At 44.3% G+C, this 16410-nt stretch overlaps 1 protein-coding gene across 6 annotated transcripts in view; it reads left to right on the forward strand.

The window, feature by feature from the left end:
* PRICKLE1 (prickle planar cell polarity protein 1) overlaps positions 1-16410 on the forward strand; it is a 113779-nt gene that overhangs the window by 94868 nt on the left and 2501 nt on the right. For all 6 annotated transcript variants that reach the window (XM_018047905.1, XM_018047906.1, XM_018047907.1 and 3 more), the window contains 6 exons: positions 4485-4669; positions 6542-6655; positions 7424-7561; positions 8152-8355; positions 9617-9803; positions 10694-11557. In XM_018047905.1, the coding sequence (XP_017903394.1) occupies positions 4535-4669; positions 6542-6655; positions 7424-7561; positions 8152-8355; positions 9617-9803; positions 10694-11557 (1642 nt within the window). In that variant the 5' untranslated portion in view covers positions 4485-4534. The remainder of the gene's footprint in view (positions 1-4484; positions 4670-6541; positions 6656-7423; positions 7562-8151; positions 8356-9616; positions 9804-10693; positions 11558-16410) is intronic.

Genomic DNA, 16410 nt, shown 5'->3' on the forward strand with positions numbered 1-16410 from the left:
AATTACATCAAAAGAAAAATTTACAAAAGTAAATAATACACAAAATAAATACGAGACACAGGACAGGGCCAGCCTTGTCTGTGTAACTGTGGTTCTGCCAAAAAAAATGTTTCACTTTATATCAAACCCCAAAATTCAGTTTTTAAAAAATATTTATTTATTCATTTCCTTGGCTGTGTCGAGTCTTGGTTGCCAGGTCTGGTGCAGCTCAGCATGTGGGATCTTAGTTCCCCTACCAGGGATCGAACCTACATCCCCTTCATTGGAAGGTGGGTTCTGAACTACTTAACCACCAGGGAAGTCCTATTTCAATTATTATTCAACTTACTTGCAGACTTAATTTGTTGATCCTGTTTCACATGATCAATCTTAAGAGACAATACCTGGAAATAGAATGAATAGGATTTTCCTATTAGATCTGATTCAGCGATGGTTTCACGTTTGGCCTAAAAGATATTTAACAGTATTTTGGTGAAAAGTAAATGCAGCCGCATGAAGATGTCATCAGGAAGACCCTTTCTCATCACCCAGAGCGCAAGCAATGGCTGGGCTTCCCTCTTTTCTCTGGTGCTGCAAAGTAAAGACCATGTAGTAATGTAAATGTCTGCATGAGGGATATTTATGAGATCACATTTCTGTGGTTTTTGTTATTTTATCTATTCTTATATGTATAAGAACCGTCCTCAGCAGTCAATTTCTTGCATATGATGTAGTCTGAGACAGTGATATACTTAACAGCATACTTTCTGGGTCTGCTGACAAGCACAGGTAATTTATAAAAGGAGAATCTGACTTAAAGTTGTGCTGTCAAGCAGAGAGAAAGTAGCTATGGCAATGCAGCATCTCTGCCACTGCCTGGTAAGCAGGAGGTCACTGTGACTAGGTTGTACTTTTTTAATATTTGGTTTTGGACAGCTCTTAGAACTTACTAGTACATGTAATGTTTTGTCATTTTAAGTAATTATCCTCTGATATAAAGGAAAAAGACATTCTCCGAACTAAAAGCTCTGAAGCAACAGTTCATGAGGCCGTTGAATTTTTGTGATCCTTTTGACTATATGAAAGTCTCCTTGAAACGCCTTCTCTGGGGGAGGTGGATGGGCCCGGTCTGGTGTGTCATCAGGCATGTCTGCGCTCCAGCAGTCTGACTATTTCACAAACGAAAAAGTTCCACCCAGGAGGAGCGTGGGGTTGCAGGGGTTTAAGGTCACGTATGAACCATGTTCTGAGGCAGCTGCCCTTGGACAGGTGACCCGTGACCGATCTCTCTGAGACTCGGTTTCCTCCTCAGTTTTCAGCAGATACGCCCTCGTGGGGTTGTCTGATGTGGTGATTCGATGTCACATCACTGAGCATGCCAAGCTGGGCACAGAGGAGTGAGTTAGCTGTCAGAGTGCCAACAAAGGACGCTGAAAGCCGCACCCGTGTCACTCGCGTTTCTTCAGCTCGTCGCTTCGCCCAGGAGTGCTGAAGGACACTTTGCAGCACAGTTTGAGGCGAGGCTGGTACGGCTGTGGGAGTGGCCGGCACACCCAGGTGACTGGGAGCACGGGGCCCATGGCATCAAGTGCTGATTGCTTAGTATAGTCATTCACTGCACAGTTGCCACCAAAGGCTGGTCCAGGAATGTAGCCATAAGAGTAATTCAGCTCTTTAGCAATCTGCATTTTTGTGCTAGCATGGAAAATTCATTTGTCTTAATTTGTGGTGTTTTCTCTTGTTTTAAAATACAGTGACATTTGATTTTTAGGTTCTGCTTAATATTTATGTTCTTGGTAAGTCTGTGCAGAGCAGGTACCTTCCAGTCTCACTTTTTCGCCATATTTGGCAAAGGACAGACGTGCATATTACATGATTTGGGTTCAATAGCATTGAAGGCACCCTTTCTCCTGGTGGGGGTGTTTTGAGTTATGACTTAAATTCTTAACCTCCTTTTCTCACTTTGATATGCAGGTGTTATTTTTTTTTTCAAAACAAAAGGGAAAGAGTAGATCCAAGAAGTGCTCTGACTTTAATTAACACATCCTTTTTTACTGAATGGTAAGAGGACTGTGTCAATGTTTAGAAAGCCTCCCCTCTGGCGGATTCATGTTGATGTATGGCAAAACCAATACAGTATTGTAAAGTAAAAAATAAAATGTTGATATTGATTAAAAGAAAAAGAAAGCCTCCCCTCAGCTGAGATATGAGTGAAGTGCACCTGTGTGAAATGATGTCTTGTGTAAAAGGTCAGTCCCCCCCAGTGGTGGGGCAGGAAATGAGGTCAGCTTTACTTTTTGTTCAGGGTGAATGAAAGTTAAGTTTATTAGTTGGAATACTATCTTCTGTGTGGCATTGCTCCTTTTTCTAATAAAGATTGTAGCTTTTGGATGTTTGGCCCTCCCTTAGAATTTTAATGTTTTAGTATCCTTTGATTCATCAAAGCAAAGTCATAAGTTTTCATACTCATAGGATTTAATAGGTAACATGTTCTAACACTTGTAAGTATTTAGCGTTGCACTGAGAGTGTCACTGACAAATGAATATCAGCTGACAGTGTTTATGCTCCACTGTCTTTCCTACCTGTTGAAGCAAATGAGAGGATTAGTTAAAGCAGAAGAATTTTCGGAAGTCTGATGTGTTAGACATGCTGCAGTGTGACCAGACTCTGGCTTTTAGCTGTGTGACCTCGGGCAAGTCGTTTCACTTCCCTGAGCCTTGTTTTCTTTAAAATTGGGTCAGACTAGACAGCATATTAAAAAGCAGAGACGATTACCTTGCCAACAAAAGTCCATCTAGTCAAAGCTATGGTTTTTCCGGTAGTCATGTATGGATGTGAGAGTTGGACTATAAAGAAAGCTGGGCGCTGAAGAACTGATGCTTTTTAACTGTGGTGTTAGAGAAGATTCTTGAGAGTCTCTTGGACTGCAAGGAGATCAAACCAGTCCATCCTACAGGAAATCAGTCCTGAATATTCATTGAAAAGACTGATGCTGAAGCTGAAACTCCAATACTTTGGCTACCTGATGCAAAGAACTGACTCATTGGAAAAGACCCTGATGCTGGGAAAGATTGAAGGCAGGAGGAGAAGGGGGTCAACAGAGGTGGTTGGATGGCATCACTGACTATCGAGTCATTGGGACATGAGTTTGAGCAAGCTCTGGGAGTTGGTGATGGACAGGGAACCCTGGCATGCTGCAGTCCATGGGGTCGAAAAGAGTCAGACACAACTGAGCAACTGAACTGAATTATCTGTGAATTTCTTTCTCTTTTTTTGTTGGAGGGAAGTAGAAAAAACTGCATCTGATCCTGAATGTCTTCTATCTTTTTTTTTTGTCTTAGTGACTGGGAACAGGGGATGACTTTTAAGAACCGGAAGTAACTCAGAAGGAAAATGCATGGTGATAACAAAGTTCTTAGGCTGTAGGTCAGGACTGTTGGCAACACTTATAGGCCTTCATCTGAGGAGACTTTTCAGAGCTGGGTTTATAGCTCATGTGTCCAGCAGCAGGGTGAGAGCATGTCACACACAGTAGGTGTGTGGTGGCGTGGTAGTTTACTCACTAAGTTATGTCCCACTCTTTTGCAATTCCATGGGCAGTAGCCCACCAGGTTCCTCTGTTCATAGAATTTTCCAGGCAGGAATACTAGAGTGGGTTGCCATTTCTTTCTCCAGGGGATCTTCCTGACCCAGGGATTTAGTCCTGCATTGCCAGGCAGATTCTTTACCAACTGAACCACCAGGTACTGGAGAGCTTTTCACTGAAAGTCTGCCATTAACACAGTTCAATGCTAATAGTCACCGCTCTAGATTTTATTTTAACCTAGTGCTCAGATTCAGTGACTTTCCTATGAAGGAACTCATTAAAGAATGTCTGGCTGACTGTAGCCCATGGATATAAAGGCTTGTGAATTTAATGTGCTGTGTAAGGATTTAACTGCGCTGTTTCTTCTCCCTGAGTAAACGAAGTTCAGTGCCTCTCAGACTTTATTGGAAACCTGAAACCTAAGCAGTGTGGCCCAGCCGACCCACTCTGTACTGGCAGGCAGCATGCCTCCGCTGGGAAGATGGGTCAGGAGCTGCTGGGAACCAACCGGGGTGACTGGAGCAATCCTTTCACAGCACATAGGAGTGGACAAGGCAGGGGCCTCGAACCCAGCTTCTTCCTACAACTCCTGGGGCTCCGCAGGGATTCCTTTGTGGGAAGTTAGCAAAGCAATTTTCTTGAGAACTTTTTAAATGAAGTGTGTGGAGAAGTACCTTTTAAAGGCATCTGGAGATAAACTCATTTGGGTGGCATTTTCTCAAATGCTGAGCTAACAGGCCTCTTTCCGCATCATGCAGCCCTAGTTTTTAAGATCTGGGGGCCTGGGGGCGGTGACACTGGTCATTCGGTCCCTTTCTCTGGGCCCCGATGTGTGTACATACGTGTTCAATAAAAGCTCTCGGAGGGTAACACTCATGACACGGTTGCATGTCTTTGGTTGTCTTATGTTCCCCACAGCAGCCGCTGTCTGATGTCCTGTGACTGAGAAGCCAGCTGTTGACTCTGTTATGATGCCTTTGGAGATGGAGCCCAAAATGAGCAAACTTGCCTTTGGATGCCAGCGGAGCTCCACGTCGGATGATGACTCGGGCTGCGCGCTGGAGGAGTACGCCTGGGTGCCCCCAGGCCTCAGACCTGAGCAGGTGGGAGCCACATCGTCCACTTTTCTGGTTTTCGGTGTGATTTGAGGTCTTCGGTGTTCTGTTTTTTAGTGATCAGGCATCACTGCCTCAGTGACATGCTGTGTCCTCGGGCCTTACTCTTTTTCTGATGGTTTTGCTTTTTTAAGTCACACTTAGTTTCCCAATGAAAGTCTCCAATCCCTTTCATACTCTTGGGTCCAGAAGGATGCTATTTTTGCCCTGGTGAGTGAAACCCAGAGTGCTGCCTTTGCCTTTGTTTTGAGGATTTCTGACTTAGGTGTCCCGTTGGAGAGAGTGGGAGGAACTTACTAACCTTTTGAAAAACTTCAAAACAACAAAAAGGTAATAAAAGGAAAGGGGAAAGTTTCTCTGGCAGTTCTCTGCAGTGCCTGGGCTTTGGAAGAGAGGAGAAAGAGCTGTGAGACTATTTCAGCGTCACTGCTTAAATAGACCTCTGATAACCTTGCACAGGAAAGATTTCGTCACCACACCATGTGAATCGGAAAAAAAATTAAAGAGCTAATTTTGTGCTTTGTTGTATTGTTATTTTAAGGAAGATGAGACCATTGTGTGTCCCTGTTTTTATCTTCCCAATATCCCTATAATGATGAACTTGTGATGGACACAAGGGCCAAGGTAGTTTGAAACAAGGGGAGGCAGTTGGGCTCCTGAGTTATGGTTGTGTTTCCCATTTGGTGGGCACCCCCTTGGGAAGAGGGGTTTCCGATTCATCCTGGGCCTCACACAGTGCCTGGTGCACACATAGTTGGTGTTTAGCGTTTACAACCATACAAGCTCCGGTGGCTGATACACTGGGATATGGGGGAGAGCTGGGCTCCAGGTAGGAAGGCAGTGTTTCTACCGACCTTTAGGAGAAAACCCTTCCTGCAGCTTCGGTGAGTAGGTTTGTGAGATCTTGAAATATTGAAGCAGTTCATTTCAGTTCAGTTCAGTCACTCAGTCGTGTCCGACTCTTTGCGACCCCATGAATCGCAGCACGCCAGGCCTTCCTGTCCATCACCAACTCCTGGAGTTCACTCAGACTCACGTCCATCGAGTCAGTGATGCCATCCAGCCATCTCATCCTCTGTCGTCCCCTTCTCCTCCTGCCCCCAGTCCCTCCCAGCATCAGAGTCTTTTCCAATAAGTCAACTCAAATTCCTTAGTCTCCTCATTGAATCATTTTCATTCCTCCTCAGCACTGCAGCAGCCTTTGCAGCATTCATTAAAGGGTTTCCTTTAGCTACAACAGAAAGAAAAAAAAAAATTCAAACAAAAATTGAGTTCTTTCAAAATGAACTAAGTATAGCTCATTATAGTTTCCCTCCAGTTTTCTGGGGAAATTGACTCCAAGTATTTAGAAAACAGCACCCCTGGAAGCAAAGAAAGCTGAAGCTTGAGAGAACCTGATAAGGGACAGTTTACAAAGTTTCACAGAACAGCTTTTGTCTTTGCAACGTGAAATTCTGAGAGCAAATCCAGTGTGTTTGTGTAGTGGCTGGATTGTGGACAGTGTCACACAGCCTGTGTGGTCACTTCCAGTGTTCACTCAGCACTCTCTTGGCTGCCCCTAGGGAGATCACTCAGGAATGGTAGCATTAAATGTGCATATTTTATGGGGCGTAATTTATAATGCCCCTGATTGTTACTACAAATTACATTCCTGAAGAGCCCTTTAGCAGCTGGGTGCTAGCTAACTGGGGGTTTGCACGTCTTGCTGGCCTGGCTCAGCTGGTCTTCTCATTAGCGGCCAGCAGCCACATCCTGCCAGAGGCTGGAGCCCTACCTAAAGGGCAGGGTAACTTCTCGGGATGGACTGAGCTGAAGTGTTCGCTTCCTGTGTGCTGACGTCCTTCTCCCTCTCTCCCTCAGATCCAGCTCTATTTTGCTTGCTTACCAGAGGAAAAGGTTCCTTATGTTAACAGCCCTGGAGAGAAGCACCGAATTAAACAGCTTTTGTACCAGTTGCCACCACATGATAATGAGGTAAAATAACAGGAAGAAGGCTAATTAGGAAAAAAAAAAAAATCCACCCTCAGCGTTGTGATGCCTCCCATAAACTTCAGACTCTTTTGCCTTTCTTCAGATAAAATGGGGCTGGAGAATACCGCTCTCCATTCTTAAAGAGAGAAAAGGGTGTCAGTGCAATAAACTTAACACAAGTTGGTTTTTTATAGTGTTTGCAGCCACCCACCAGTTATCAGGAACCTACAGAGTCCTGCAATTTCTCCACCCCTTCACCCAGCCAGAGCTTTATGGGGCTTTGAGCCTGCAGTGGGCTTGAGTGCCTGTAGAATGTGTAGTGAAGGTGGCAGTTAACCAGTTTAAACCTGTTGAAGAAAGGTTGATGCCTTAGGTTTTTTTTTAGCATCTCTGCTGATAAAAGTTTAAATTAAACTTTTCATCCTTTTTTTTAAAAACAAATAAAGGACTTCTGCAGCAGTCCAGTGGTTAAGACCCATGCTTCCAATGCAAGGGGTGTGGGTTCAGTCCCTGGTTGAGGAACTAAGATCCCACGTGCTGCATGGTGTGGCCAAAAAAAAAAAAAAATTCCTTCATTGCATTTCACTTTTGCTAGAGAAGCTGCAAGATTTGGTGTTGTTTTAAAGGTGTGGCGTCATTTTTAAACGAGGGATTCATGAGGGCAGACCAGCTACACTTGCTGTTTTGTTTCCTGAAATTCAATTCTGGAAATAAAGAATTGGTGAGGGAGGCTGTGTACATCAGAGGGTGCTTCTGTTTCCTTCTGTGAAGGTGCGGTACTGCCAGACTTTGAGTGAGGAGGAGAAAAAAGAACTGCAAGTGTTCAGTGCTCAGCGGAAGAAAGAAGCCCTAGGAAGAGGAACAATTAAACTTCTGTCCAGAGCAGTAATGCACGCCGTGTGCGAGCAGGTAGCGAGTTCTGGATGGATGGGTGGTGATGTCTTAGGTCAGCTGAGGGGGAGAGGTGGGAGGGAGCAGATGACCAGGCCAGCATCGACGTGAGCCCTAAAAACCTCCAAAACCTATGAGAAAAGCAACATAGCTTTATATTAAATGGGGATTCATGTTCGTAAGTGGCCACACTGCTATGTGTATGGGGGAGGCAGCCCCTTAAGTAAACATGGGGTGAAATCCTAAGGTCTTGGCATGGAGGGCGGGGCTGGGGTGTGCCTTGTGTTCAGAAACACAGGGACATAATATAGTCGTTCAGGGCCTTACTGGGCATTCTCAGAGCAAGAATATATCCAACAGGAAGCCACCCCTGGAAAACCACTGCAAGTGTTCTCAGTGAACAGTCCAGCGTGGTAGGTAGTACAGCCGAGGAGTGTTCACTCCAGTGGAGAATGACAGTTCCGTGGTGAAGAGCTGTTTAACCACTAGCAGGAGGGAACAGAACTTAAAGTTTCCCTAAGAGATTTGGGATTGAGTGTTAAGTGCAAAAGGCAGAGACTGCAGCATTGAAGAAGCATCGTTTTAAATCGAAATCCTTTTGTTTTTAGTGTGGGTTGAAGATAAATGGAGGTGAGATTGCAGTGTTTGCCTCTCGAGCGGGCCCAGGAGTGTGCTGGCACCCATCCTGTTTTGTCTGCTTCACGTGCAGTGAGCTGCTGGTCGACCTCATCTATTTTTATCAGGATGGAAAAATTCATTGTGGCCGGCACCATGCTGAGCTGCTCAAACCCCGGTGTTCAGCATGTGACGAGGTAAAAAAGTTCATCCCTTAACACTGGGAAAAATAAGCTTCTAGTCAGCCAATATTCCACTGGTCACACCTCAGCCAAATAGAAGTCTCTGCTGCATGTGCTGTGTGTATATAGTTTTAAGATAACCCTGTACAGTGGTATCATGGAATCATACGTGGCTGATGAAGAGAAGGCAGCAGGTGTCTTTGTCTACTGACGAGGATGTCCTTGATGGATTGTGAGGAAAAAGCAAGTTGCAAGAAGAGTGTGTAACGATTGATCTTAATTTTGTTAAAGGGGGGAAGAACAAGTCTGTATACAGATTTGTAAACACTCAGAAACACTGTGTAAAGACATACACTGAGTTCACAGTGGTTAACCCTTGGAGCATGTGTGGGAAGGGCTGGTGGTGTAGATCGAAGTTTTTCTACCTTAGGATTTTTATTTTTAAGTAATTTTAGATTTACAGAAGAGTTGCAAAAATATCATGGAGAGTCCCTGTATACCCTTCTCCTAGCTTGTTAATTATCATATGTAATCATGGTATATGCATCAAAACTAAGAAATGTAACATTGTATAATATTTTAACTAAATCACAGACTTTATTTAGGTTTCCTCAGTTTTTCTACTCATGTCTGTGTTTTATTCTGACAGCCTATCCAAGGAACCTCATTGCATTTATTTGTTATATCTCCCTGGTCTGCTTCAATCAGTGATAGTAAACTCATTTTTACTTTTGTATATTTAAGTTTCTTCTATGATGTGCTATTTGAGAAGTTTTTGAAACCAAAAATATGGAAAAATCAAGAAGTCCATAATCTGGAGATGGCCACCAGGTCCGAGGAAGCATTATCTGCATAAATGCTGTTCACTTGTCCAGCACCCAGACTGTAACTGGTGGCTCACAGCCACTTTAGTGAGTTTTTTTTTTCTATTGAAAGGTGCACAGGACACTAAATTATTTCAGTGTTAATGTGTTCTTTGCCAGATTATGCCTGCAAAGTGTGATTGAGGAGCAAAAATATGACCAAGTGTATTACCTCCAATGTAGAATTCTGTTTTTTCTTTTAAAGTGTAAGCATGCACTTAGTTTCTGTTTTTCAGTGTTTTCAATTTCTGTTCTTGTTTTGGAGCTACATCAAGTTACATGTAAGCTTGAGGCTGTAAGAAACAAAAGATCTAGTGTCTGTCAGTTGCCCAGAAAACATGCAGATAACTTGGCCTTTAAAATCATTCAAAATGAATTTCTTTCATCCTGTGGTTTCTTGTTTCTCGTTAAAGATAATTTTTGCTGATGAGTGCACAGAAGCTGAGGGTCGGCATTGGCACATGAAACACTTCTGCTGCCTGGAGTGCGAGACGGTCCTGGGGGGACAGAGGTACATCATGAAGGACGGCCGCCCATTCTGCTGCGGCTGCTTCGAGTCCCTGTATGCAGAGTACTGCGAGGCGTGCGGGGAGCATATCGGTGCGTCCGTGGCCCGGCCTGCGGCTGTGTCACTCATCCATCACTCTGTCTCTGATTAGCCAGTGTTTCTTTCTTTCTTTTTGTTTTTGATGGAGGTACAGTTTATGTACAGTGAAATCGGAAATACTTTAAGTGTTTCAGTTTGATGAATTTTGATAAATGGGTGTAGACTGGATTTCTGTCTCTCCTGGCAATTGTGATCTGTTAAGTCCTGATGAACATGATTCTCCAATACCTAGCCACTGCTCCTGGAGATACAGTGAGTTAGTTCCTATGAGCCTCTGGTTTGAACCATTGTCATAAACCAATCAAACAGGTAATCTTGTTTCCTGTGTATTTTGGTTTAAAGACACCTTATTTAATATATGTTGTTGATTCATTAAATCGAACTCATAGTCAACAGCCCTGTACCACCTGCTTAGACAAAGCTCATCTGACCTGTGGATTGCCTCTGTGAGGCACATCACAGCCTTCTGTGCTGAGCCACACTAGACAACACTTCAGCTCTGTGCTGGAGCCACAGATCACTAAGAGAAAGTACGAACATGGGAAAGAAGACGGGCCTGTGTGAGGTGTGAGCGCTGACACGAGAGGCAGCGCCCTCCGCCAGCTGGGAGGCAGCAGCGTCACTTGACTCAGAGTTGCTGCCACTTTGCACGTGTCTGCAAGTGACCTTGGAGACCCTGCAAGGATTTTGGAACTAAAAAGACATCTAGCACATAGACCAGTTTATAAATGAGAACTAACTACACCTGTGTAAGTCCCAGCTCTGCCAAGATCCAGGACAGCCTCGTCACCCTCAAAGGTTCCCTCGTGCCCGCAGTCTGTCTTTTCTTCTTCCTGTGTCAGGGCGGAACCGTAACTTGTGGCTCTCTCCTTTCTTGAAACAGGTGTGGACCATGCGCAGATGACCTATGATGGGCAGCACTGGCACGCCACAGAGGCCTGCTTTTCCTGTGCCCAGTGCAAAACCTCTCTGTTGGGATGCCCTTTCCTCCCCAAACAAGGCCAGATTTATTGCTCAAAGACATGCAGCCTCGGTGAAGACGTGCATGCCTCCGATTCCTCTGACTCTGCATTCCAGTCAGCTCGATCAAGAGACTCCAGAAGAAGTGTCCGGATGGGCAAGAGCAGCCGTTCAGCAGATCAGTGTCGTCAGTCCCTCCTTTTGTCCCCTGCTCTGAACTATAAGTTTCCTGGCCTGTCAGGCAATGCTGACGACACCCTATCTCGGAAGCTGGACGATCTGAGCCTTTCCAGGCAAGGAGCAGGTTTCGTCAATGAAGAATTCTGGAAAGGCAGAGTAGAGCACGAAACCCCAGAAGACCCTGAGGAATGGGCCGAGCATGAAGATTACATGACACAGCTCCTCCTCAAGTTTGGTGATAAAAGTCTCTTCCAGCAGCAGCCCAGTGAGATGGACATTCGAGCCAGTGAGCACTGGATAGCTGATAACATGGTTAAAAACAAGACCGAGTTAAAGCAAAACAGCCAGAGCCTTGCAAGCAAAAAATACCAATCTGATATGTATTGGGCACAGTCACAAGATGGACTAGGGGATTCTGCTTATGGCAGCCACCCAGGCCCCGCGAGCAGTCGAAGACTCCAGGAACTGGATCTGGACCATGGGGCTTCAGGATACAATCACGATCAAACACAGTGGTATGGAGACTCCCTGGAGTGTTTGTCAGACCTGAAACCAGAGCAAAGTGTTCGGGATTCTATGGATTCTTTGGCTTTGTCTAATATCACAGGTATGTGACCTAGGGATTATGGGGTATTGGAAAAGGAGCCACTAAAAGTTTATGCCGAAAGTTACAGTTCAGCAACCAGTAGGGGCTATGTTTTTTAAAACCATAGACCATGGGAAGGAAGGCGTTTCAGTTAAATGCTAAACACTGTGGCAAAACAACAGTGTATTAAACAACAGAGACACCACTTTCCTGACAAAAGTCTGTAGAGTCAAAGCTATGATTTTTCCAGTAGTCATGTATGGATGTGAGAGCTGGATCATAGAGAACGCTGAGCGCCGAAGAACTGATGCTTTCAAATTGTGGTATTGGAAAAGACTCTTGAGAGTCCCTTGGACAGCAAGGAAATCAAACCAGTCAATCCTAACGGAAATCAATCCTGAATATTCATTGACAGGATTAATGCTGAAGCTGAAGCTCCATACTTTGGCTATCTGATGCGAAGAGCTGACTCGTTGGAAAAGACCCTTATGCTGGGGAAGATTGAAGGCAGGAGGAGAAGGGGGCAGCAGAGGATGAGATGGTCAAATGGCATCATCGACTCAATAGATATGAGTTTGAGCAAACTCCAGAAGACGGTGACAGACAGGGAAGCCGGGCATGCTGCAGTCTGTGGGGTCACAGAGTTGGACACAATTTAGCAACTGAACAGAACAGATAGCAAAGCAAACACTCACATACGTGTATGTGTACATATAAAATAAATTTTCAGTACAGTCATTGGGGACAGGTATTGTTATCCCTGTTTTGAAGAGAAGAGTTTATTGGGATGATGGAGTCTACATCTGTATTTGAAAGATATTGGACTCTTTGGATCATTCTGTATGAATCAAAGATATTAAAATCAACATGCATAATCCATAAGCACAGAACATTTTTTTTTCCCTGAATTGCCCTGTTGGCAATAGACAGCTCAAAATTAGCTAAGTTTTTTTTTTTAACCCAGACTATAAAATAATTTCACTTTAATGTTTTCAAAACACTTTTTTGTCAGTTATCTACATTTCATCCTTACGATGACCCTGAGAGAGTAGATATTATTGCATTTTACAAATGTGGAAAGTTGAATTACCAAGAGACTAGGGAATTCCCTGGCATTCCAGTGGTTAGGGCTCAGAGCTTTCATTTCCATGTTCAGTTCAGTTCAGTCGCTCAGTCGTGTCCGACTCTTTGCCACCCCATGAATCGCAGCACGCCAGGCCTCCCTGTCCATCACCATATCCCGGAGTTCACTCAGACTCACGTCCATCGAGTCAGTGATGCCATCCAGCCATCTCATCCTCTGTCGTCCCCTTCTCCTGCCCCCAATCCCTCCCAGCATCAGAGTCTTTTCCAATGAGTCAACTCTTCGCATCAGATGGCCAAAGTACTGGAGTTTCAGCTTTAGCATCATTCCTTCCAAAGAAATCCCAGGACTGATCTCCTTCAGAATGGACTGGTTGGATCTCCTTGCAGTTCAAGGGACTCTCAAGAGTCTTCTCCGACACCACAGTTCAAAAGCATCAATTCTTCGGCGCTTAGCCTTCTTCACAGTCCAACTCTCACATCCATACATGACCACAGGAAAAACCATAGCCTTGACTAGACGGACCTTAGTCGGCAAAGTAATGTCTCTGCTTTTGAATATACTATCTAGGTTGGTCATAACTTTCTTCCAAGGAGTAAGCGTCTTTTAATTTCATGGCTGCAGTCGCCGTCTGCAGTGATTTTGGACCCCAAAAAGATAAAGTCTGACACTGTTTCCCCATCTATTTGCCATGAAGTGATGGGACCGGATGCCATGATCTCCGTTTTCTGAATGTTGAGCTTTAAGCCAACTTTTTCACTCTCCTCTTTCACTTTCATCAAGAGGCTTTTTAGTTCCTCTTTACTTTCTGCCATAAGGGTGGTGTCATCTGCATATCTAAGGTTATTGATATTTCTCCCGGCAATCTTGATTCCAGCTTGTGTTTCTTCCAGTCCAGCGTTTCTCATGATGTATTCTGCATACAAGTTAAATAAGCAGGGTGACAATATACAGCCTTGACGTACTCCTTTTCCTATTTGAAACCAGTCTGTTGTTCCATGTCCAGTTCTAACTGTTGCTTCCTGACCTGCATACAGATTTCTCAAGAGGCAGGTTAGGTAGTCTGGTATTCCCATCTCTTTCAGAATTTTCCACAGTTTATTGTCATCCACACAGTCAAAGGCTTTGGCATAGTCAATAAAGCAGAAATAGATGTTTTTCTGGAACTCTCCTGCTTTTTCCATGATCCAGCGGATGTTGGCAATTTGATCTCTGGTTCCTCTGCCTTTTCTAAAACTAGCTTGAACATCAGGGAGTTCACGGTTCACGTATTGCTGAAGCCTGGCTTGCAGAATTTTGAGCATTACTTTACTAGCATGTGAGATGAGTGCAGTTGTGCGGTAGTTTGAGCATTCTTTGGCATTGCCTTTCTTTGGGATTGGAATGAAAACTGACCTTTTCCAGTCCTGTGGCCACTGCTGAGTTTTCCAAATTTGCTGGCATATTGAGTGCAGCACTTTCACAGCATCATCTTTCAAGATTTGAAACAGCTCAACTGGAATTCCATCACCTCCACTAGCTTTGTTCGTAGTGATGCTTTCTAAGGCCCACTTGACTTCACATTCCAAGATGTCTGGCTCTAGATTAGTGATCACATCATCATGATTATCTGGGTCATGAAGATCTTTTTTGTACAGTTCTTCCATGTATTCTTGCCACCTCTTCTTAATATCTTCTGCTTCTGTAAGGTCCATACCATTTCTGTCCTTTATTGAGCCCATCTTTGCATGAAATGTTCCCTTGGTATCTCTAATGTTCTTGAAGAGATCTCTAGTCTTTCCCATTCTGTTGTTTTCCTCTATTTCTTTGCAGTGATCACTGAAGAAGGCTTTCTTATCTCTTCTTGCTATTCTTTGGAACTCTGCATTCAGATGCTTATATCTTTCCTTTTCTCCTTTGCTTTTCTCCTCTCTTCTTTTCACAGCTATTTGTAAGGCCTCCCCAGACAGCCATTTTGCTTTTTTGCATTTCTTTTCCATTTCATTTCTATGACCCAGGTTCAATCCCTAGTTGAGGAACTAAGATCCTGCAAGCCATGTGGCTTGATCAAAAATACAAAAACAGAACACCAAAGAAACCAAGAAGCTAAATGCCCACGTTTATATAAGTATTTAAAGATAAGGTTGATCCTAGAACCCAGCCCTCCTGAATATTACATTTGCTGCAAGTTTCTGGGTACTCTTGTTGCTTGGTTAGTTTCATAGTTCAACGAATGACACTAGTCCTTTCATAAAGGTTACGTTACATTATAACATAGGCCAGGAAAGGTCTGAGCAGCTGCCAGGAGGGCCCCAGGCCAGCTGCTGGGCACAGAAGGTTAAGACAGCTACCCTCTTGACTTCAGTTGGGCTTGTCAACATTAAAGCCTATAATTAAGGGGACTCACTGCAGATGGCGACTGCAGCCAGGAAATTAAAAGACGCTTACTCCTTGGAAGAAAAGTTATGACCAACCTAAATAGCATATTCAAAAGCAGAGACATTAGTTTGCCTACTGAGGTCCGTCTAGTCAAGGCTATGGTTTTTCCTGTGGTCATGTATGAAAGTTGGACTGTGAAGAAGGCTGAGCACCAAAGAATTGATGCTTTTGAACTGTGGTGTTGGAGAAGACTCTTGAGAGTCCCTTGGACTGCAAAGAGATCCAACCAGTCTATTCTGAAGGAGATCAGTCCTGGGATTTCTTTGGAAGGAATGATGCTAAAGCTGAAACTCCAGCACTTTGGCCACCTCATGCGAAGAGTTGACTCATTGGAGAAGACTCTGATGCTGGGAGGGACTGCGGGCAGGAGGAAAAGGGGACGACAGAGGATGAGATGGCTGGATGGCATCACTGACTCGATGGACGTGAGTCTGAGTGAACTCCGGGAATTGGTGATGGACAGGGAGGCCTGGCGTGCTGCGATTCATGGGGTCGCAAAGAGTGAGACATGACTGAGCGACTGAACTGAAACTGAACTGAAGGAATGGTGGGTAAGACTAAATACTAAGGACCTCCTGTTTGCTAGGCCATAAGATAGGTGTTTCAACATTTAAATATCAAAAATAGACAAGATTTGGTATACATCGTTTTATTGCTGACTTTTCTCGACAATGGTAAGCTCAAAAACAGGCTTTGTTTAGAAGTTGGGAAGCTGTGTAGCCAGCAGTTGGCAACAGCTCACAGCATTCCCTGCTGCTGCTTGCTGTCAGCTGGGTTAGGTCCGTTTCGCTTAATCTGCCTGAGCCCTGTTACAACAAGGAGCACAACATCATCAGTTTTGAGCAAAGTTTTAAAATGAAATTAACCTGGAAGTGGAATATTAGTTTATGGGCTGCTGGAGCAGAAGATTGGATAAAGGCCTGGGTCAGGAGTTTGGCAAACTTTTTCCATAAAAGGCTAGCTAGGACTTTTGGGACATTATAGTCTTTGTTGCAACTACTCAACTCTACATTGTGGAAAAAAACCATAGGCAGCAGAGAAGCAAACAGATATATCAGGCCCAGTGAAACTCTGTCCACACGCAGGCTGTGAGCTGGATCTGGCCCTTGGGCTGTTCTGCTACCAGTCCAGGTATAAGAGATGACTAGTCTGGGCATAAGAAGAGGGCCATAATAGTGGCTGTGTGCATGCAAAGGGAAGGACTGCTTTGAGAGAGATTCAGATAAACAGGTGCGTTAATGGGTTGAGAGACAGAAGCTTCTATGTGTCATGTTAATAAATTAATGACAGAACTGTTATGAAGAGATTTTAGTTTGGTTGCTCATCCCATGGGCTGTAACTCATGTTTGGCCCCCAAATGGCTGGGGCCTAT

Source organism: Capra hircus, chromosome 5 (genome assembly GCF_001704415.2).
Source record: "Capra hircus breed San Clemente chromosome 5, ASM170441v1, whole genome shotgun sequence".
NCBI lineage: Eukaryota > Metazoa > Chordata > Mammalia > Artiodactyla > Bovidae > Capra > Capra hircus.